Raw genomic sequence first — 22,440 nt, 5'->3', positions numbered from 1 at the left:
ATTATCAGTGCCAGACACATGGCTCCTATATCAGTGCCAGGCACAATATCAGTGCCAGCCCCAGGGCTTCTGATACCACCAATTGCAGACACTATATACTGGACCTTCCACGCAGTGTAGCTGTAAGAGGGTGAAGAGGAAGAAGAGCCCAAAAGGGGTTACCTCCCTCTGCTCCATGTCCGGAACCACCTAGCCGGACAGCAGGGTTGCCGGGGGGGGGAGATTTTCTGGCCTGGACCGACTGCACTATGTGACTGTAGGGTGCAGTGAGGAAAGGGAAGGGGTGGTGGACCGGAAGCTGTGCAGGCAGAGGGCGCGAAAGCAGAGCGTGCCAGACGGAGAGCAGAGCGCGCCAGAGACAGAGCTGAGAGTGCCAGATGCAGAGCAGGCTGCGGCACCGCGCTCCCAGAGAGAGAGAACTCCCCATCAGAGGACTGGGACTGTAGGACAAGACGTTGAGAGCGCTGTATGCGAGTACGTGGACTCGGTAGCCTCTGTGACCAGAGGAGACTTCCCCTCTGACAGTGCAGAGACAGTGACCCGAGCACGCAGTCTCGGTGACCGCAGTGACAGGCCGGAGCCCCTGAGTGTGGCAGAGAGACTTCCCAGTGCGCGCAATATCATTCCTGTGGAAAGACAGTCGGGATATTGGGTCGCCCTCCCAGGGCTGTGGGGTACTCGGTACCGGGCCGGTATCAGTGGGATGTGTCACAGCAGCCGTGGCCCTGGGCGCCCAAGTAATAGGAAGATGTGAACGGTGGAATGTAGTTAGATGAATAGTTTGTGACGCCACCTGTGGTGCTCGGCAAGGGAGGTGTTAAGCCGACGCTGCATGCAGATCCGCTGGGACTGATGGTATGATGGTGCAGCAAAGATATAAAAGCTCCCCACAGGTGAAGCTATAGTCCCAGGGCAGTGTAGATGTGGTTGGCACGGGGATGTAGCAGTGCCGGAAAGGTAGGAAGCAGACAAGACACAGCGGGATGCAATTTCTGTACCTTTACTTGATGAATGCAGTCCTGGGTCCTGATTACAGATGGTATTGGAGCAATTCAGGGATTCTCTCTCAGCAGATGGGTTGTGCAGTCTCCTTACTAGCGCTTTTAAGTGTGAAGTACTCCTAGTACTGATTTACACTGGAGTTCCTCCGGACAGATGTTCTCTAGAACCTCACTTGCACAGCAGACAGCTGTAGCCTATCTCGGGGACTCCTCTCTCCTGAGTCCCGGCTCACTATCCAAGCTGCTGTTGCGCCCTCAAGTCTTAGATGGGGGTAGTGCATTTACAGCCTCCTACTCCTCTGGTGTCTGTTGCAGGACTGTTAGTATCCGTACAACCGTGGAGACCAGGCTCCAGTTCATGCGCTCTCTCCAGAGATGAGCTCGTCCTCTCTGCTCTATCTCAGCGCTCCTTCCACACGTCTGCACACTTCACCCTCCGCAGACTGACTGACTACTCCTTCCTCTTGGCCCTCAGAGAGCACTTCTCCCCTTAATCCCGGTTCAGAGTTCCTCCTGCTGGCCTGGAGTGGAACTGTGTTGCATGCTTAGATTGACTGCGAGAGAGACCCATCATTGCCTCCAAGCCTGGCATTACCCTCCCCTGGAGGAAGGCAAAGCCACTGTGGCGACCATATCCCTGGCAGCGCCACAGTATCATATAGAGACTCAGAGCAGGGGAGACTCAGGTCCGCAGCATCTCCCTGCTCCTTGCTTTAACCCCTGAGGTTCCAACTTCATCCAGAGGAGAGACTACAGAAACTGCAAGCGCCGCTGTTATCGATGACAACGTGGGAGGAGACCATTCAATCAAGCTTTCCCCGGACTGATGTTGCAATAATCCCAGTTTAACCGTTTCAACGCTGCATAACTGTTAAATAGGTTTCTTTACTCTATTTTTCTGTTTTACTGTTTACTCTGTCACATTTAACCCCCCACTGCTCCTCCCTGCCTGGAGTGAAAATTCCCTGTAAATAAACCTTTAACTCTTGGTCTGTCTTGGATCCATGGCGACATCCTCAGCACCTGCAGTTTATTACATAGCCACTAAATTGGGTGAAAACCGCAGTGTCATCAACGTTCGTGGTTACAGAGTACTTCCTCTCCAACTATGGCTGTGTTCATTAAGTCAGCAGTGGTTCAGTGAGGGTCACATACTTCCCACAGATTTACATTATGCATGCGATATATAAGCTATTGTGCAGAAACAAGGCCCAAGGACCAACGCTGATATTTCTGGGTAATGTTGAGGACCAATCTACTCTACATAGCCATAGATTAAATATTAATAATAATGATTTCTATAGCGCCAACATATTCCGCAGCAGCTTACAATTCAGAGGGGAATTGTACAGACAATATCAGATGTTACACACTATTAAAAATAAACCAAGAGGAGTGAGGGTCCTGCTCGCATGCTACAATCTATGAGGAAAAGGAGAGATACAAATGGTAAATGGTAAAAAAGTGCTTATATTGTACGGTCCGGCCATCAATGTAATAGATAAGGTGTTCACATAACGCTGCATGAAGCGGTCACCAGCCAGTATCTGTACAAGTGCAGAAACAAAATGCTACTAAGTGCATGGAGGGTGTGGGAACAGATGATACAAGGGACCAGATTTGGAAGAAAAATTAGGGAGGGCAAAACTGGAATAGTTAGGTAAGTGAGGTGAAGCAATAGGTCAGTTTAAGGGAAAGCGTTTTTAGGGCATGTTTAAAACTTTGTTGCTATTGGGGATTAATTGAATTGTCCTGGGTAGTGCATTCCAGAGAATCAGTGCAGCACGTGAGAGGTCTTGGAGACGGGAGTGGGAGATTTGGATCATTGAGGACGTTAGTCTAACATCATTAGCGCAATGGAGGGCACTGGGAGGGTGATAGACATAGATGAGGGAGGAGATGTAGGCTGGTGCAGAACCGTGGAGGACTTTGTGGCTGAGAGTACAACATCTGGCACAGGGTAGAGGCATCAGTGTAACGGCTGGAAAGGAATATGATCCTGGCTGCTGCATTGAGGACGTATTGGAGAGAGGAGAGTTTAGAAAGAGGGAAACCGGTTAGCAGAGAGTTACAATAGTCCAAACGAGAATGAACAAGAGCAACAGAAAGAGTGTTTTTGTAAAGTCAAAGGTGAGAAAAGATCGAATTCTAGAGATATTTTTGAGGTGTAGGTGACATTAACGAGCGAGCGATTAAATACGGGGGCGAAGGGAAGATCTGAGTCAAATTTAACCCCAAGATAGTGGGTTAAATATACTAAATATAAGGGATAATAAATGGATTGACTGTCAGATGGGAAGTGGATAAGTCCGAGTGCAATACCAGACATAGTCTGGAGGAACAGAGGGGCGCTGTTTCTAATGGAAAAAGTATATATTTTTAATAATCGAATATAACCCATTTAACACTAACATGTAATTATACTACAAAAAGGGATGCAATAGACTTCATCATATGACACATGTCCAGCTAAACCTGTACATTTTCTCATGGATGTTCATGCTCACCGGATAGGAACAACTCTGCTCCCTGCTGACTCAAGAAATTTCACATAGGAGTCTGCAATATATGTTTTACCGTACTGGAAGAATGCTTCATCTGAGACCTCCTGAGTTATAATCCCTGAAAAATATAATTCGGGATATGACAAGTGCATTTTACGTTACATAGCGTTATAGATCCTCTAGTAAACATACTAAAACCACTGGCCATTGCAGAGGGTGATTATAGTGGCAGAGGTGCTACCACTGTAGGCAGAAGGACCGGACCGGGGGTACCTCCTTTGTGCCAGGTCCGGAACTGTCGTGGCTGTCTCCTCTGTTGTCCAGGGAAAGCTTAAGCAACTGGATCAACTTTTGCACTTAGCTTCAGGGAGCGTTGCTGAGCTAGGGAAGCAGGAGCAACGCACACGGGAACATGTGGTTCTGGCGGGAAGATGCAAAGCGCGGGTGGAAAAAGGGAGAGCTCCAGCCCTGGAGCTTGGTAGCAGCGCAGGTCCGCGCCTGGCCGTCCCGATCGCTCACCGCAGTGACTCAGCTACCATACAGCCAGGTGCCAAACGCTCCGTAACCGTCAGAGCTGCGTGCGTGACGCCTAAGAGAGACTGTAAGCGTGACCGGGGACTGCTCCCTGAACCCCCGATGTATATCTGTCGGGCCACACACTAGGCTCCGGCAATGCTTTGAACTTTGCCCGAGTCTCCGCACCAAACCTCAGACCCAGAAATCCGTTAAAGGCATCAGAGACTGATCGCGGCCATCAGAACCCGGCTCATCGACGTCTGCAGGACTACGCCTTACTCTCTCTTCGTGCTGACCGTTGTGGGCACAGCAAGGGGTATGCTATATTACATTGATACCTTTGCCTTTCTCTTTCATCCATATGCCGTTTAGTATCAGTGTATGCATATTTACTAATACGTGATGGTACTGCCACACGATTTAGTGTATTACCACTCCTATACAATGGTACTGCTACACTGTTATGTGTATTACCGTGTCTTGCTAAATGTATATATGTGTAATGTTATACCGTTGAAATGCTGCTATGTATAGTATATAGGGTAAGTGCAGTTATTGAATTGGCCACTAGATGGGGGCATTATAGTGTACAGACCTTTCAGCTAGTGTATAGTGTAGGAAAGGGTTAACCATAGGAGGGGCTGCTGTGTTGTAAGCTAGGAATGTTCCCTTAGGTAGTCAGTAGGGCCTGGGCACCCGAACAGTCCACATGGGCTCTAGGCCCAGGACACAGCAGCAGTCACGCAATGTTTAAGAAGAAGGGAAGCTTAGCCATTCAGAGTCTATAGTGTTGTGAGTTCATTTTCCCCTTCACCGTTGATGTCTGATGAACTCCCTCTGCTGGTGAAGAGACGTAGTGAAATTGATTGGGATGGGAAAAACCTGTCATCTGAACAGGCGGAGTGTGATTGGACACCCGGAATCACTGAGTGGATATAAGGCAGCTGATGCCCTGCAGGGTTGCTGGTGATCCTTTCTGCTCTGAGCTCTTGCAAACTAGTTCAGTACCTGTTTTCTGAAAGCTAAGTTTTTGCTCTCTTATTTTTCCATGAGATTGTGTCTGTTTTCTTAGTGTTTGTGTTCTGCCTGCCCTTGTTGGTTCAGGCTGAGCTCCATTTTTGTCTCTGGTCAAGTTGATCTTTTGCTCAGTCTTCAGAATATACCTGAGTGCTGATATAGTGATTTTGAAGTCTAGTGACTTCAGGGCCTTTTTTCTATCAGACATTATTTTGGCAGAATTTTTGCGGATTGCAGCCAGCATCTTTTCTGTCCTTTCCTATTTAGTTAGTTTGGCCCCATCGTTTGCTCAACCTGTCTTTCTGTCTGTGTTTGTGTTTTCATCTGCTTTTCACCGACAATACATGTTGGGGGCTGTCTATTGCTTTGGGGTCTGCTCTGGGGCAGTTTAGATTTCCCCTTTCTTTCTTTAGGCTTATTCACCTGCTCCCCCCTCCCTGTCTTGCTCTACGCATTTCTTGTGTAGAGCAAGACAGGGAGAGGGGGAGCAGTTGAATAAGCCCCACCCAGCGGACCGGACAGCGGAAGTTTACATACATCTGAACCGATATAAACAAGGTATTTATGCATGAAGGGTGCGTTGTCAGGGGGAAGCAAAAGTACTAAGAGAATCCTTATGTGACACACAATTGAATGATATCATTATATAATATCTCAAAAAAGGGGTGACAGATTCCCTTTAAATCCCTACAGGAAGGAAACTTTGGGTCATTCTTTAACCCCTTACCTACAATTGACGTAATATTCCGTCCATGTGACCATGGACCTAATTACCATGGACGGAATATTACGTCATCGCGATCAGCGGCGCCCACGTGGTGAGCGCCGCTGATCGCGGCCGAGTGTCAGCTAATTATCATAGCTGACACCCGGCACAATGTGTCAGGGGCGGTCACGGACCGCCCCCGACACGTTAACCCCTTGCACACCGCGATCAAACGCGATCGCGGTGTACCGGGGGTTAAAGGGAAGCATCGGCAGGGAGGGGGCTCCCTCCGTGCTTCCCTGAGCCCCCCACGGCAGCGCAATGTGCAGCGCTGCTGCGGGGTACTCCCTTCCTCCAGGCCCCCGAATCCAAGATGGCGACGGGGGCCTTCGGGGAAGCTGGCTTCCTCAGTGCCTGCAAAGCGCAGGCATGAGGAAGTCTGCAGCAGTGCCTGTGACAGATCGCTGATCTGTCACAGTGATCTGTGATGTGACAGATCAGCGATCTGTCACAGGACAGTGATGTCCCACCTGGGACAAGGTAATAAAGTAAAAAAAAAAAAAAAAAAAGTGTTAAAAATAATTTAAAAAAAATCGCTAAATAAATTAGTTAAAAAAAAAAAAATATTCCCCAATAAATCCATTTTTTGAAAATAAAAAAAAAACAAAACAATAAAAGTACACATATTTGGTATCGCCGCGTCCGTAATGACCTTCCCTATAAAACCGTCCCATTAGTTAACCCCTTTAGCGAACCCCTTAAAAAATAAAAATAAAAAACGAAGCAAAAAATAATGATTTATTATCATACCACCGAACAAAAAGTGCAATAACGCGCGATCAAAAAGACGCATATAAATATCCTTGGTACCGCTGAAAACGTCATCTTGTCCCGCAAAAAACGAGCCACCATACAGCATCATCCGCAAAAAAATAAAAAAGTTATAGCTCGCAGAATAAAGCGATACAAAAATAATTATTTTTTATATAAAATTGTTTTCATTGCAAAAAACCGACAAAACATAAAAAAACGACCTAAATGAGGTATCGCTGTAACCGTACTGACCCGAAGAATAAAAACGCGTTATCAATTTTACCGCACGCGGAACGGTGTAAACGCACCCCCCAAAAGAAATTCATGAAAAGCTGGTTTTTGTTCATTCTGCATCCCAAAAATCGGAATAAAAAGCGATCAAAAAATGTCACGTGCCCGAAAATGGTACCAATAAAAACGTCAACTCGTCCCGCAAAAAATAAGACCTCACATGACTCGGTGGGTCAAAATATGGAAAAATTATAGCTCACAATATGTGGTGATGCAAAAACTATTTTTACAATAAAAAGCGTCTTTTAGCGTGCGACAGCCGCCAAACATAAAAACCACCATAAATCGTAAATCAAACCCCCCGTTATCACCCCCTTAGTTAGAGAAAAATAATAAAACTAAAAGAAAATGTATTTATTTCCATTTTCCCGCTAGGGTTAGGGTTAGGGTAGGGTTAGGGCTAGGGTTAGGGCTAGGGTTAGGGCTAGGGTTAAGGCTAGGGTTAGGGTTAGGGCTAGGGTTAGGGTTAGGGCTAGGGTTAGGGCTAGGGTTAGGGTTAGGGATAGGGTTAGGGCTAGGGCTCAGATTAGGGTTAGGGGTGTGTTGAGGTTAGGGTTGGAGTTATAATTGGGGGTTTCCACTGTTTGGGCACATCAGGTGCTCTCCAAAGGCAACATGGCGTCTGATCTCAATTCCAGCCAATTCTGCGTTGAAAAAGTCAAATGGTGCTCCTTCCCTTCCAAGCTCTGCCATGTGCCCAAACAGTGTTTTACCCCCACATGTAGGGTATCAGCCTACTCAGGACAAATTACAAAACAACTTTTGGGGTCCAATTTCTCCTGTTACCCTTAGGAAAATAAAAAACTGGGGGCAAAAATATAATTTTGCGGAAAAAAATGTTTTTTTTATTTTCACGCCCAGGCGTTATAAACTTCTGTGAAGCACTTGGGGGTTCAAAGTGCTCTCCACACATCTAGATAAGCTCCGTGGGGGGTCTAGTTTCCAAAATGGGGTCACTTGTGGGGAGTTTCAATAGTTTAGGTACATCAGGGGCTCTCCAAACGCACATGACACCCGCATACCAATCCATCAAAGTCTGCATTCCAAAACGTCACTACTTCCCTTCCGAGCCCCGACGTGTGCCCATACAGTAGTTTTCTCCCACATATGAGGTATCAGCGTACTCAGGACAAATTGGACAACAACTTTTGGGGTCCAATTTCTCCTGTTACCCTTGGGAAAATAAAAAAATGGGGACTAAAAGATCATGTTTGTGGAAAAAATACGATTTTTTTATTTTCACGCCCGGTCGTTATAAACTTCTGTGAAGCACTGGGGGGGTTCAAAGTGCTCACCACACATCTAGATAAGTTCATTAGGGGGTCTAGTTTCCAAAATGGGGTCACTTGTGGGGGGTTTCCACTGTTTAGGTACATCAGGGGCTCTCCAAACGCAACATGACACCCGCAGACCATTCCATCAAAGTCTGCATTCCAAAACGTCACTACTTCCCTTCCGAGCCCCGACGTGTGCCCATACAGTAGTTTTCTCCCACATATGAGGTATCAGCGTACTCAGGACAAATTGGACAACAACTTTTGGGGTCCAATTTCTCCTGTTACCCTTGGGAAAATAAAAAAATGGGGACTAAAAGATCATGTTTGTGGAAAAAATACGATTTTTTTATTTTCACGCCCGGTCGTTATAAACTTCTGTGAAGCACTGGGGGGGTTCAAAGTGCTCACCACACATCTAGATAAGTTCATTAGGGGGTCTAGTTTCCAAAATGGGGTCACTTGTGGGGGGTTTCCACTGTTTAGGTACATCAGGGGCTCTCCAAACGCAACATGACACCCGCAGACCATTCCATCAAAGTCTGCATTCCAAAACGTCACTACTTCCCTTCCGAGCCCCGACGTGTGCCCATACAGTAGTTTTCTCCCACATATGAGGTATCAGCGTACTCAGGACAAATTGGACAACAACTTTTGGGGTCCAATTTCTCCTGTTACCCTTGGGAAAATAAAAAAATGGGGACTAAAAGATCATGTTTGTGGAAAAAATACGATTTTTTTATTTTCACGCCCGGACGTTATAAACTTCAGTGAAGCACTGGGGGGTTCAAAGTGCTCACCACACATCTAGATAAGTTCCTTGGGGGGTCTAGTTTCCAAAATGGTGTCATTTGTGGGGGGTTTCTACTGTTTTGGTACATCAGGGGCTTTCCTAATGCGACATGGTGTCCGATCTCAATTCCAGCCAAAAACGTCAAATGGCGCTGCTTCCCTTCCGAGCTCTGCCATACGCCCAAATAGTGGTTTACACCCACATGTGGGGTATCAGCGTACTCAGGATAAATTGCACAATATCTTTTAGGGTCCTGTTACTTTTGGAAAAATAAGAATTGAGGGTGAAAAGATCATTTTTGTGGAAAAAATATGATTTTTTAATTGTACTGCTGTACGTTATAAACTTCTGTGAAGCCCTTGGGGGTTCAAAGTTCTCACCACACATCTAGATAAGTTCCTTGGGGGGTCTAGATTCCAAAATGGTGTCATTTGTGGGGGGTTTCCACTGTTTTGGTACATCAGGGGTTTTCCAATCGCGACATGGTGTCCGATCTCAATTCTAGCCAAAAACGTCAAATGGCGCTGCTTCCCTTCCGAGCTCTGCTATGCGCCCAAATAGTCATTTACACCCACATATGGGGTATCAGCGTACTCAGGACAAATTGCACAAAAACTTTTAGGGTCCTGTTACCCTTGGAAAAATAAAAATTGTGGGTGAAAAGATCATTTTTGTGGAAAAAATATGATTTTTTAATTGTACCGCTGTACGTTATAAACTTCTGTGAAGCCCTTGTGGGTTCAAAGTTCTCACCACATATCTAGATAAGTTCCTTGGGGGGTCTAGTTTCCAAAATGGGGTCACTTGGGGGGGTTTCCACTGTTTAGGTACATCAGGGGCTCGCCAAACGTGACATGGCGTCCGATCTGAATTCCAGCCAATTTTGCATTGAAAAAGTCAAACGGCGCTCCTTCCATTCTGAGCTCTGCCATGCGCCGAAACAGTGGTTCCCCCCCACATATCAGGTATCAGCGTAGTCAGGACAAATTGCACAATAACTTTTGCAGTCCAATTTCTCCTGTTACCCTTGGTAAAATAAAGAAAATTGAACCTGAAGTATTTTTTTTGTGAAAAAAAAGTTAAATGTTCATTTTTTTTTAATATTCAAAAAATTCCTGTGACGCACCTAAAGGGTTAATAAACTTCTTGAATGTGGTTTTAAGCACCTTGAGGGGTGCAGTTTTTAGAATGGTGTCACTTTTGGGTATTTTCTATCATATAGACCCCTCAAAGTGGCTTCAAATGTGAAGTGGTCCCTAAAAATAAAATGGTGTTGCAAAAATGAGAAATCGCTGGTCAAATTTTAACCCTTATAACTTCCTAGCAAAAAAAAATTTTGGTTGCAAAATTGTGCTGATGTAAAGTAAACATGTGGGAAATGTTATGTATTAAGTTTTTTGTGTGCCGTATCGCTGTGATTTAAGGGCATAAAAATTCAAAGTTGGAAAATTGCGAAATTTTCAAAATTTTCGCCAAATTTCCGTTTTTTTCACAAATAAACGCAAGTTATTTGAATGCAATTTTACCACGAACATGAAGTACAATATGTCACGAGAAAACAATGTCAGAATCACCAGGATCCATGAAAGCGTTCCAGAGTTATGACCTCATAAAGGTACAGTGGTCAGAATTGTAAAAATTGGCCCGGTAGTTAACGTGCAAACCACCCTTGGTAGTGAAGGGGTTAAAGAGGACTGTCCCCGGGATTATTATGCGGTAGCACTCATCCTCTGAAGTGAAGATGACCTGGGACTCTTCCTGGGCCCGAAACGGGCTCAGCCAACACCTGACACCCGGGCTACTGCCAGGCCCAATTTAGAATCGGTCTCATTGTGGCAGCCTATGACCTCTGCAGCTGCAGATTCGTCCTTGACCTGAAATAGGGCGTAGGATTCATCCACTTTTGCAGCGGCACAGGATGTGCACCACTGATGTAATAGGACTTTGCTTTGACTATAAAAAAAAAAGTTGTGCACGTTGCACCTTGATTCAGGAAGATAATGCACTCCTCAGTCCTCCATATAGTATAATACACTCCTCATTGTGCTCCATATAGTATAATGCACCGCCATAGTCACCCATGTAGTACAATTCACTTCCCATAGTATAATGCACCCCATAGTTCTTCATATAATGTATTCCCCATAGTCCTCGATACAGTATAATGCATCCCACATATAGTATAATGCATCCACCCCACAGAGCATAATGCAGCCATCCCACAGAGTATAATGCAGCCCCGCCATACAATATAATGTAACCCCCCCACAGAATATAATGCAGCCCCCCTCAAATAGTATAATGCAGCCCCTCCATAGAATATATGGCAGCCCCCTCAGAGTATATTGCAGCCCCCATGGAATATAATGCAGGCCCTTATACAGTATAATGTAGCCCCTCCATAGAATATAATGTAGCGCCCTCATAAAGTATAATGAAGCCCCCATACAATATAATCTAGCCCCCATAGAATACAATGTAGCCTCCTCATAGAGTATAATGTAATCACATCCCATAGAATATAATAAATATAATACAGCCCCCCAATAGAATATAATGTAGCCCCAAATAGAATATAATACAGCCCACCTCCCCATATTATATAACACAGCCTCCCCCATAGAATATGATGTAAAATGTACCCCTCCATGGTATATAACACAGCCGCATAGTATATAGCCCAGCAACAAATGGTATATATAGTTCAGCACCACATGGTATATATAGACTAGCCACACATGGCATATATAACCCAGCACCAGATGGTATATAGCCCAGCCACACATGGTATATATAGACCAGCTACACATGGTATATATAGCCCAGCACCACATAGTATATATAGCCCAGCACCACATGGTATATATAGCCCAGCACCACATGGAATATATAGCCCAGCCACACATGGTATATAGCCCAACCACACATGGTACATATTGTCCAGCACCACATGGTATATATAGCCCAGCCACACATGGTATGTATAGCCCAGCCACACATGGTATATAGCCCAGGCCACACATGGTATTTATAGCCCAGCCACACATGGTATAAATAGCCCAGGACCACATGGTATATATAGACCAGCCACATATGGTATATATAGACCAGCACCACATGGTATATATAGCCCAGCACCACATGGTATAAATAGCCCCCCACCATATGGTATATATAGACCAGCCACACATGGTATATATAGACCAACCACACATGGTATATATAGACCAGCCACACATGGCATATATAGACCAGCCACTCATGCTGTATATAGCCCAGCACCACATGGTATATATAGCCCAGCACCACATGGTATATATAGACTAGCCACACATGGTATATATAGCCCAGCACCACATGGTAGATCAGCCACACATGGTATATAGCCCAGCCACACATGGTATATATAGCCCAACACCACATGGTATATATAGCCCAGCACCGCATGGTATATAGCCCAGCCACACATGGTATATATAGCCCAGAACCACATGGTATATATAGACCAGCCACACATGGTATATATAGCCCAGCACCACATGGAATATATATAGACCAGCCACACATGGTATATATAGCCCAGCACCACATGGTAGATCAGCCACACATGGTATATAGCCCAGGCCACATAGCATAACCCCCGCCCAAAAAAAAGGCCCGACAGTCCAGCCACACATGGTATATAGCCCAGCCACACATGGTATATATAGCCCAACACCACATGGTATATATAGCCCAGCACCACATGGTATATAGCCCAGTCACACATGGTATATATAGACCAGCCACACATGGTATATATAGCCCAGAACCACATGGTATATATAGACCAGCCACACATGGTATATATAGCCCAGCACCACATGGTAGATCAGCCACACATGGTATGTAGCCCAGGCCACATAGCATAACCCCCCGCCCAAAAAAAAGGCCCGACAGTCCAGCACACACAACGATATAAAAAATAAACACTCCTCACCTTCTCCTCGTGCCGTGCTGCTCCCGGCTCCTGTCTCCTGCACTGCGTGGCACACAGTGACTGCGCGATGACGCTCTCTCCTCCACCATCAATGCGGCGGGGGAGTCAGCGCTGGGGGCAGGCGGGCCCTCCTGCCTCTCAGGGGCCTAATAGCGGTGGCATGATGTGCCGCTAGGTAGGGGCCCCTGGGGGAGCGGGGGCCCTAGGCAGCTGCCTGGTCTGCCTGCCCCTAAAGCCGGCCCTGGAACTACCTCATGTTACCTCCCTGCGTGGAGTATAAGTAGCACTCTCTAGCGCTATAGCATGCAAACATGAAATATGAAAATTGAATTGCATTACTGCACTAGAAATATGAAAAATTGAGAATGCTTAACGCATAAATTGGCCAATTCATGTGTACCTGGCAGCCACGATATATGGTGATTCTCGTTTGCCAGGACCCAACGCCAATCCTCTCTTAGACAGTCTACATCTCTCTGGGAACCTATTGTGAATCCTCTCTTGGGCTGAATCTCTGTGGAGGGGTAGGATCCTGTTGCAATTAAAAACACCTAAGGCTAAGGGGCGGAGTGCTCAGTCAGAAGGCTACTACATACAAATATCAAGAAAACTGACCGTCACATCAAACATAAATAAGGTCTGAACAGGTGCTTACCTAGAGTAGCCAACTCAAATACAATCAAACAGATAAGGCAGCACTCTGTAGTGCTATAGCATGCAAACACGGAATATGAAAATTGAATTGCATTAATGCACTAGAAATATGAAAAATTGAGAATGCTTAGTACATAAATTGGCCAATCGCCTTATTGTGGCTGCCAAGTACACATGAATTGGCCAATTTATGCACTAAGCATTCTCAATTTTTCATATTTCTAGTGCATTAATGCAATTCAATTTTCATATTCCGTGTTTGCATGCTATAGCGCTACAGAGTGCTGCCTTATCTGTTTGATTGTATTTGAGTTGGCTATTCTAGGTAAGCACCTGTTCAGACATGATTTATGTTTGGATGTGACGGTCAGTTTTTTTGATACCCATACCATCTAACCACTTGTGGCCTGTATAGGGGTAGTTAGAAACCCCCTACATCTCATACACACTCAGGGGTACTGTAACTGGGTAATTGGGACAACAAAGCAAACCTCAACATGGATGGTCTTATAATGGGTCACTATGATTGTTTGGGGGCACAAGCAAGAAATTATTATTATGTAGGTGTAGTACGTGCGCCGACTGGGGGGTGGTGGTCCCTTTCGGCTGTGGAAGAGACGGGAGACAGACGCAGAAATCTGTTCAATCAGGTCCAAACTTTATTGGGTGTCCTCTTGACATCCACAGCAGACACAACAGCTTCTGCTCCCTGGTCTGGGTACCTGTCACCTTCCTTCTGCTTCTGTTCGAGAAGACCCCTGGGTTCCTTCACTGCGGCTGCCGTTAGGCCCACGGCCACAGCACTTCCCCCATCCGAGTCTGCCTTCTGCAACACCTACTCACTCTTCGGTGTCCAGCCGTCCTGTACCCCAGACCTCGATTAGTCACTGCAGTACCGTCCTAAAGCTCTCCTCCCAGGGCCACCCCCTTCTCCGAGTCACCGTCTCTTTCTCTCTTGTCTTTCCTGAGCTTCTCCTCCTCTGTCCTCTCCTGAGCTCTTCCCACTTCTCTCTTCCTCCTGGCTGTCTGCCCTTCCCCTGGGACTCTCCTTCCTTATATCTCCTCTTTCTGGAAATCCCCTTCTCATTCCCGCAACTCCGCCCACCATGACTATGCGGTTTCTCTAGCCTTAGGCTTGCTGTTGAGTCCTTTTTTCACTGTTCTCTGTCTCCATCTTGTGGCCAAAACCCGGTACTACACCATCTTTCACTAATTCTAGCTGTTGTCCCACACAATATACTTACAAGTCAGAATAAAGCATTGTATACATCATCTCTTTACATTTCCCTCTTTATCAGACAGGTGCATAGGTCACTCCACCCCCTACATACCCCCTTCCTTTGATCATTGTTGTCCCCGACAATCCCGTATCCTTCGTTTTTTTTCCCACTTTCTTTTGCCCATGTGGCCGGTTACCTAAGCAGCTCCCTAGCCCGACATGGGATGCTGGGTAGAGCCGGGAGTAATTAAACTCTGAGTAGCTGACGGCTACTCGCCGATGCAATTTTCGTTCATTGGGGTAGGATCACCCGAACTCCTTAACGGTGCTCTCCCCCACTGTTCTTACTCTCCAGAATTGCGTTCCACGCTAAGGGTGGGATGACCGAGGCTCTGGCCTACCAGGTCACCGCCTTCCCTTTTCTTCCATTCCGGGTATTTTTCCACCTAGGACCTGACCTGTGGAACGCTGTCTGTTCTAAATCACAAACCCTCTTACCCCTTTTTTTATTATTTAGTCATGGCAAGCATTTTCCTCTTCTTCACATTTTGGACCTCCTTCTTGAACATATTTTTTTAGTATAACAATTTAACCAATTTTCCGGCAACATTTGAATTATTCCTGTTAAATACGCTCATTACCTCTACTTTTAAAAATTTATTTTAACCATTATTATTAATTAACTCTTGCCCTCTTTATTATTCAGCATATCTACTACTATTCCTTATCATAATAATAACCCCCCAAATCTTTATATAGACAATATCTACTTATTATGAAAACATTTGTAAATACAAGAGCGCCCCCTTCCTTTGTGAGCAGTGCCCCCAACACATCCCTTCTGCATCAGAAGTAGGGTTTCTTACCCCCAAGGAGAACGCAGCAGTCCCGGTAGTCCGTGAACATCAGCGGTGCTCCGGGCCATCTCCTGATGGCCGTTCTTCTTTGCCAGCAGGAGGGCACCCCACAGCCGTAGGGCCCAGGATGCCTGGCAGTCCATGGGCCACGAGTGTCCTTAGCGCCCGAGACCCAGGAGTCCACCTCCCCCTCACGGGGTTCCGTATTCTTCAGGGTACACAATCATGGCTACCGCATAGTAGCCACGGGGGCAGTACTCTTTATAGAAGGACACCCAGTCCCCCCATCTGCAGTGCCCTCCCATGCTTTATGGAGGCTGCATAAAGGTAGTCCTTGTGGCCAGTCTCTGCCTCCTTAATGAATCCGTAACCCCGCTCAGGGTTAGTATATACGAGCAGCCCGTGGCTCCGGAGAACAGACATGGCGGTTTCTCCCTTCTCATGGAGGGCCCCCAGATCTCCCGCTCCTTGTTCTTTTTCTGAGCGATGATATCGGCAATGTCGCCAGCCGTCACCCGTGGGAAGGGCCCCGCCAGTCCTCTGCCGCTCCCGTGCCCGTCACCTGGAGTCCGCTGTTGTTCTTCATCCCGCCGTCCGGCAGGACTGGCCTCCAGGCCCGATGGTTCCGCAGGACACGTCAGCGACGGCTGCTCCAATGGCTGACGAGCATGTCCCGGTTCCCACACTGTCTCTGACTCCGACATGGATGGTGGAGAGTGCGGACGCACCTCTGCTAGGTGGGCTCGACTTAGCTGCCCCTGGTAGTCCAACTTAGCGCCAAACTCCTCCATCCCGACAGTTGCCATTTCTGGAGGAGCACAAAGTCTCTTTCAGGATCCTCCTCCTTTTTCTTTTTAGTCAAATCCGGTCTGTAGTCTGTTAAAGTAGAGGAGTACCCAGCTTTTCTGCAATGGCACCCAGCTTTTCCAGCAGTGTAACTTTGGGTCAAATCCGGCAATTCCAATCACAGCCCATATTGTAATCCACTCAGACACAATCTTCAATCTGCTCAGCTCAGGTCCTTTGAATCTTCAGCACGGTCTCACCACTGGCGTTGGTATATTAGGCAGTGAAGATCCTGCCGACTACGCCAATTGTAGACCTCCGTTAGTCACTGCCGTCCCGTCCTGCAGCTCTCCTCTCAGGGCCACCCCCTTCTCCAAGTAACCGTCTCTTTCTCTTCTGCCTTTCCCCAGCTTCTCCTTCCTCTGTCCTCTCCTGAGCTCTTCCCGCTTCTCTATTCCTCCTGGGTGTCTGCCCTTTCCCTGGGACTCTCCTTCATGATATCTCCTCCGTCTGGAAATCCCCTTCTCAGTCCTGTAACTCTGCCCACCATGACTATGCAGTTTCCCTAGACTAAGGCTATGCGCACACGGTGCGGATTCACCCGCGGATTTTGCAAAAGACCTGCAGTTTACCTGCGGATTAGCCTGCGGTTTATCACCTCCACAATGGAGGAGATGGCAAATGGCAGCGGAATCCGCAGAAAAGAATGACATGTCAATTCTTTCTGCGGATTTGAAACCGCAGTCAAAACCGCGAGGAAAAATCTGCACCGTCTACACAGCGTTTTCAATTTTCCATAGGCTAGCATGGTACTGTACATCACCTGCAGTTCTGCTGCAGATCTGCAGGGCCGAATCCGCTGCAGATCCGCAGCAGAATCCGCACTGAGTGCACATAGCCTAAAGCTTGCTGTTGAGTCCTTTTCTCACTGCTCTCTGTCTACATCTTGTGGCCAAAACCTGGTACTACACCATCTTTCACTAATTCTAGCTGTTGTCCCACACAATATACATACAAGTTAGAATAAAGCATTGTATACATCATCTCTTTACATTTCCCTCTTTATCAGACAGGTCCATAGGTCAGTCCACCCCCTACATAGGGTCACAAAGAGGTGGGTGGTTACTAATACTGTGCATGGCATCGGGGGAAATTATCAGTATCTGATGCATTATTTATGCCTATGACACTGTGGCGTTTGTGTAGAGGAAGGGAAAAGTAAGAAGGAGTGATCAGCCAAAGATGTCTGTGATAATTTCTGCAGAGATAAGACATGAAGTCTTCCTGGATAGCAACAAAAGATTATCGTTCTCGTCAGCGCATCGCTCTGTGTTAAGAACTGTGCCGAGAACAATGGCAGCCTATGCACAGTGAACGATCTATCACAGGGCGCTCAGTGCTCATGTGACTGTCAGCCTGTGATTAAACGACTGTCAGTCGGCAAATATTGACTGATCAGCAGTCATTTAACGGTGTAAAATCAGGTAAAGTAAATGCACCCTTACCTTCCCAACCTCCCCTGTGTTCATTGTCAGTGAAGCAGTAATATGTGGTCATGATGTGGCGTTATTAGCTTCTTATATAACAGATGAGTTTTGTTCAACAATAGTATAGGAATGACTTACGTCACTTGTAGACTTGTATAGTGGTGTTATTTGTTAACTGCATGAGATATATACTGTATATGTGGGGGTCTTTATAGACCCCAGCAGCACCACTGGGGCCTGTGCATTAATGCAACAAGCTGGAGATGGGGAGGAGACCCGGACCAGATGTTGCCCTGAGGCTCATAAGACTTTAACCCCTTCACCCCCAAGGGTGGTTTGCACGTTCATGACCGTGCCAATTTTTACAATTCTGACCACTGTACCTTTATGAGGTCATAACTCTGGAACGCTTCCATTGATCCCGGTGATTCTGACATTGTTTTCTCGTGACATATTGTACTTCATGTTAGTGGTAAAATTTCATTCAAATAACTTGCGTTTATTTGTGAAAAAAACGGAAATTTGGCAAAAATTTTGAAAATTTCGCAATTTTCCAACTTTGAATTTTTATGCCCTTAAATCACAGAGATACAGCACACAAAAAACTTGATAACTAACATTTCCCACATGTTTACTTTACATCAGCACAATTTTGGAACCAAAATTTTTTTTTGTTAGGAAGTTATAAGGGTTAAAAGTTGACCAGCGATTTCTCATTTTTACAACACCATTTTATTTTTAGGACCACATCACATTTGAAGCCACTTTGCGGGGTCTATATGATAGAAAATACCCAAAAGTGACACCATTATAAAAACTGCACCCCTTAAGGTGCTCAAAACCACATTCAAGAAGTTTATTAACCCTTTAGGTGCATCACAGGAATTTTTTTGAATATTTAAAAAAAAAATGATCATCTAACTTTTTTTCACAAAAAAAATACTTCAGGTTCAATTTTTTTTTTTTACCAAGGGTAACAGGAGAAATTGGACTGCAAAAGTTATTGTGCAATTTGTCCTGAGTACGCTGATACCTGATTTGTGGGGGGAACGACTGTTTCGGCGCATGGCAGAGCTCAGAATGGAAGGAGCGCCATTTGACTTTTTCAATGCAAAATTGGCTGGAATTCAGATCGGACGCCATGTCACGTTTGGAGAGTCCCTGATGTACCTAAACAGTGGAAACCCCCTACAAGTGACCCCATTTTGGAAACTAGACCCCCCAAGGAACTTGTCTAGATATGTGGTGAGAACTTTGAACCCACAAGGGCTTGACAGAAGTTTATAACGTACAGCGGTACAATTAAAAAATCATATTTTTTCCACAAAAATTATCTTTTCACCCCAATTTTTATTTTCCCAAGGGTAACAGGACCCTAAAAGTTATTGTGCAATTTGTCCTGAGTATGCTGATACCCCACATGTGGGGGTAAACCACTATTTGGGCGCATGGCAGAGCTCGGAAGGGAAGCAGCGCCATTTGATGTTTTTGTCTGGAATTGAGATCGGACATCATGTCGCGATTGGAAAACCCCTGATGTACCTAAACAGTGGAAACCCCCCACAAATGACACCATTTTGGAAACTAGACCCCCTAAGGAACTTATCTAGATGTGTGGTGAGAACTTTGAACCCCCAAGGGCTTCACAGAAGTTTATAACATAAAGCCGTACAATTAAAAAATCATATTTTTTCCACAAAAATGATCTTTTCACCCTCAATTCTTATTTTTCCAAGGGTAACAGCACCCTAAAAGTTATTGTGCAATTTGTCCTGAGTACGCTGATACCCCACATGTGGGGGTAAACCACTATTTGGGCGCATGGCAGAGCTCGGAAGGGAAGCAGCGCCATTTGACGTTTTTGGCTGGAATTGAGATCGGACACCATGTCGCGATTGGAAAACCCCTGATGTACCTAAACAGTGGAAACCCCCCACAAATGACACCATTTTAGAAACTAGACCCCCCAAGGAACTTATCTAGATGTGTGGTGAACACTTTGAACCCCCCATTGCTTCACAGAAGTTTATAACGCCCGGGCGTGAAAATAAAAAATTCGTATTTTTTCCACAAACATGAACTTTTAGTCACCATTTTTTTTATTTTCCCAAGGGTAACAGGAGAAATTGGACCCCAAAAGTTGTTGTCCAATTTGTCCTGAGTATGCTGATACCCCATATGTGGGAGAAAACTACTGTATGGACACACGTCGGGTCTCGGAAGGGAAGCAGTGACGTTTTGGAATGCAGACTCTGATGGAATGGTCTGCGGGTGTCATGTGCGTTTGGAGAGCCCCTGATGTACCTAAACTATTGAAACTCCCAACAAGTGACCCCATTTTGGACACTAGACCCCCCCACAGAACTTATCTAGATGTGTGGTGAGCACTTTGAACCCCCAAGTGCTTCACAGAAGTTTATAACGCTCGAACGTGAAAATAAAAAAAATCATTTTTTCCCACAAAAATGATATTTTTGCCCCCAATTTTTTATTTTCCTAAGGGTAACAGGAGAAATTGAACCCCAAAAATTGTTTTGCAATTTGTCCTGAGTAGGCTGATACCCTACATGTCGGGGTAAAACACTGTTTGGGCGCATGGCAGAGCTTGGAAGGGAAGGAGCACCATATGACTTTTTCAACTCAGAATTGGCTGGAATTGAGATCAGACGCAATGTTGCATTTGGAGAGCCCCTGATGTGCCCAAACAGTGGAAACCCCCAATTCTAACTCCAACCCGAACCCGAACACACCCCTAACCCTAATCTCAGCCCTAACCCAAGCCCTAACCCTAGCCCTAGCCCTAATGGAAAAATGGAAATACATTTTTTTAATTTTATTATTTTTCCCTAACTAAGGGGGTGATAACGGGGGGTTTGATTTACTATTTATGGCGGTTTTTATTTTTGGCAGCTGTCGCACGCTAAAAGACGCTTTTTATTGTAAAAATAGTTTTTGCATCACCACATATTGAGAGCTATAATTTTTCCGTATTTTGACCCACCGAGTCATGTGAGGTCTTATTTTTTGCGGGACGAGTTGACGTTTTTATTGGTGCCATTTTCAGGCACGTGACATTTTTTGATCGCTTTTTATTCCGATTTTTGGAACGCAGAATGAACAAAAACCAGCGTTTCATGAATTTCTTTTGGGGGAGTGCGTTTACACCGTTCCGCGTGCGGTAAAATTGATAAAGCGGTTTTATTCTTTGGGTCAGTACGGTTACAGCGATACCTCATTTAGGTCGTTTATGTTTTGTCGGTTTTATGCAATGAAAACTATTTTATATAAAAAATAATTATTTTTGCATCGCTTTATTCTGCGAGCTATAACTTTTTTATTTTTTCGCTGATGATGCTGTGTGGTGGCTCGTTTTTTGCGGGACAAGATGACGTTTTCAGCGGTACCATGGATATTTATATGCGTCTTTTTGATCGCGCGTTATTACACTTTTTGTTTGGCGGTATGATAATAAATCATTATTTTTTGCTTCGTTTTTTATTTTTATTTTTTAAGGGGTTCACTAAAGGGGTTAACTAATGGGACAGTTTTATAGGGCGGGTCGTTACGGACGCGGCAATACCTAATATGTGTACTTTTATTGTTTTGGGTTTTTTTTATTTTCAAAAAATGAATTTATTGGGGAATATTTTTTTTTTTTTTTTACTAATTTATATTTATTTGGCCATTTCTTTAAAATTATTTTTACACTTTTTTTTAATTTTCTTTTTACTTTATTACATAGTCCCAGGTGGGACATCACTGTCCTGTGACAGATCGCTGATCTGTCACACCACAGATCACTGTGACAGATCAGCGATCTGTCACAGGCAGTGCACAAGGCTTCCTCATGCCTGCGCTTTGCAGGCACTGAGGAAGCCAGCTTCCTCCAGGCCCCCGAAGGCCCCTGTCGCCATCTTGGATCCGGGGGCCTGGAGGAAAGGAGTCCCCCGCAGCAGCGCTGCACATTGCGCTGCCGTGGGGGGCTCAGGGAAGCACGGAGGGAGCCCCCTCCCTGCCGATGCTTCCCTTTAACTCCCGGTACACCGCGATCATGTTTGATCGCGGTGTGCAAAGGGTTAACGTGTCGGGGGTGGTCCGTGACCGCCCCTGACACATAATGCCGGGTGTCAGCTGTGATAATCAGCTGACACCCGGCCGCGATCAGCGGCGCTCGCCACGTGGGCGCCGCTGATCGCGCTAGACGTACTATCCCGTCCATGGGCATAGGGGCCCGGGTCCCATGGACGGGATAGTACGTCTGATGTCAGGAAGGGGTTAAATATGCCTCTGACCACTGGTCTGGTCAAGGCAGTATGTTACACCCAATCAGCTTTACAAGGAAGCCAATTTAGGGTTTATGAGACAGTCCTGTAATGCCAAGAGCTGTGCCCCAACTTCTGTTAAGGTGTCCCCAAGACTGGTATTTCAATTGATGTAATATATCCATATTAAAAAGGTTTGTTACAGGTTATGTTTCAAAACTAATTTTCAGAAGGTTTTTGTCCTATGGTGGACTTCCCTTTAAGCCATGCAGTTAAAGGGG

The 22,440-nt window shown here is 45.7% G+C and overlaps 1 protein-coding gene across 1 annotated transcript in view; it reads right to left on the bottom strand.

The window, feature by feature from the left end:
- LOC141100378 (gamma-glutamyl hydrolase-like) overlaps positions 1–22,440 on the bottom strand; it is a 40,964-nt gene that overhangs the window by 12,022 nt on the left and 6,502 nt on the right. The window contains exon 3 of the mRNA XM_073588819.1: positions 3,509–3,623. Within this exon, the coding sequence (XP_073444920.1) occupies positions 3,509–3,623 (115 nt within the window). The remainder of the gene's footprint in view (positions 1–3,508; positions 3,624–22,440) is intronic.

The sequence above is a fragment of the Dendrobates tinctorius genome, unplaced genomic scaffold (assembly GCF_039654945.1).
Source record: "Dendrobates tinctorius isolate UK_male_01 unplaced genomic scaffold, ASM3965494v1 ptg000104l, whole genome shotgun sequence".
Classification (NCBI taxonomy): Eukaryota; Metazoa; Chordata; class Amphibia; order Anura; family Dendrobatidae; genus Dendrobates; species Dendrobates tinctorius.
This window is presented reverse-complemented; position numbering and strand designations above follow the sequence as displayed.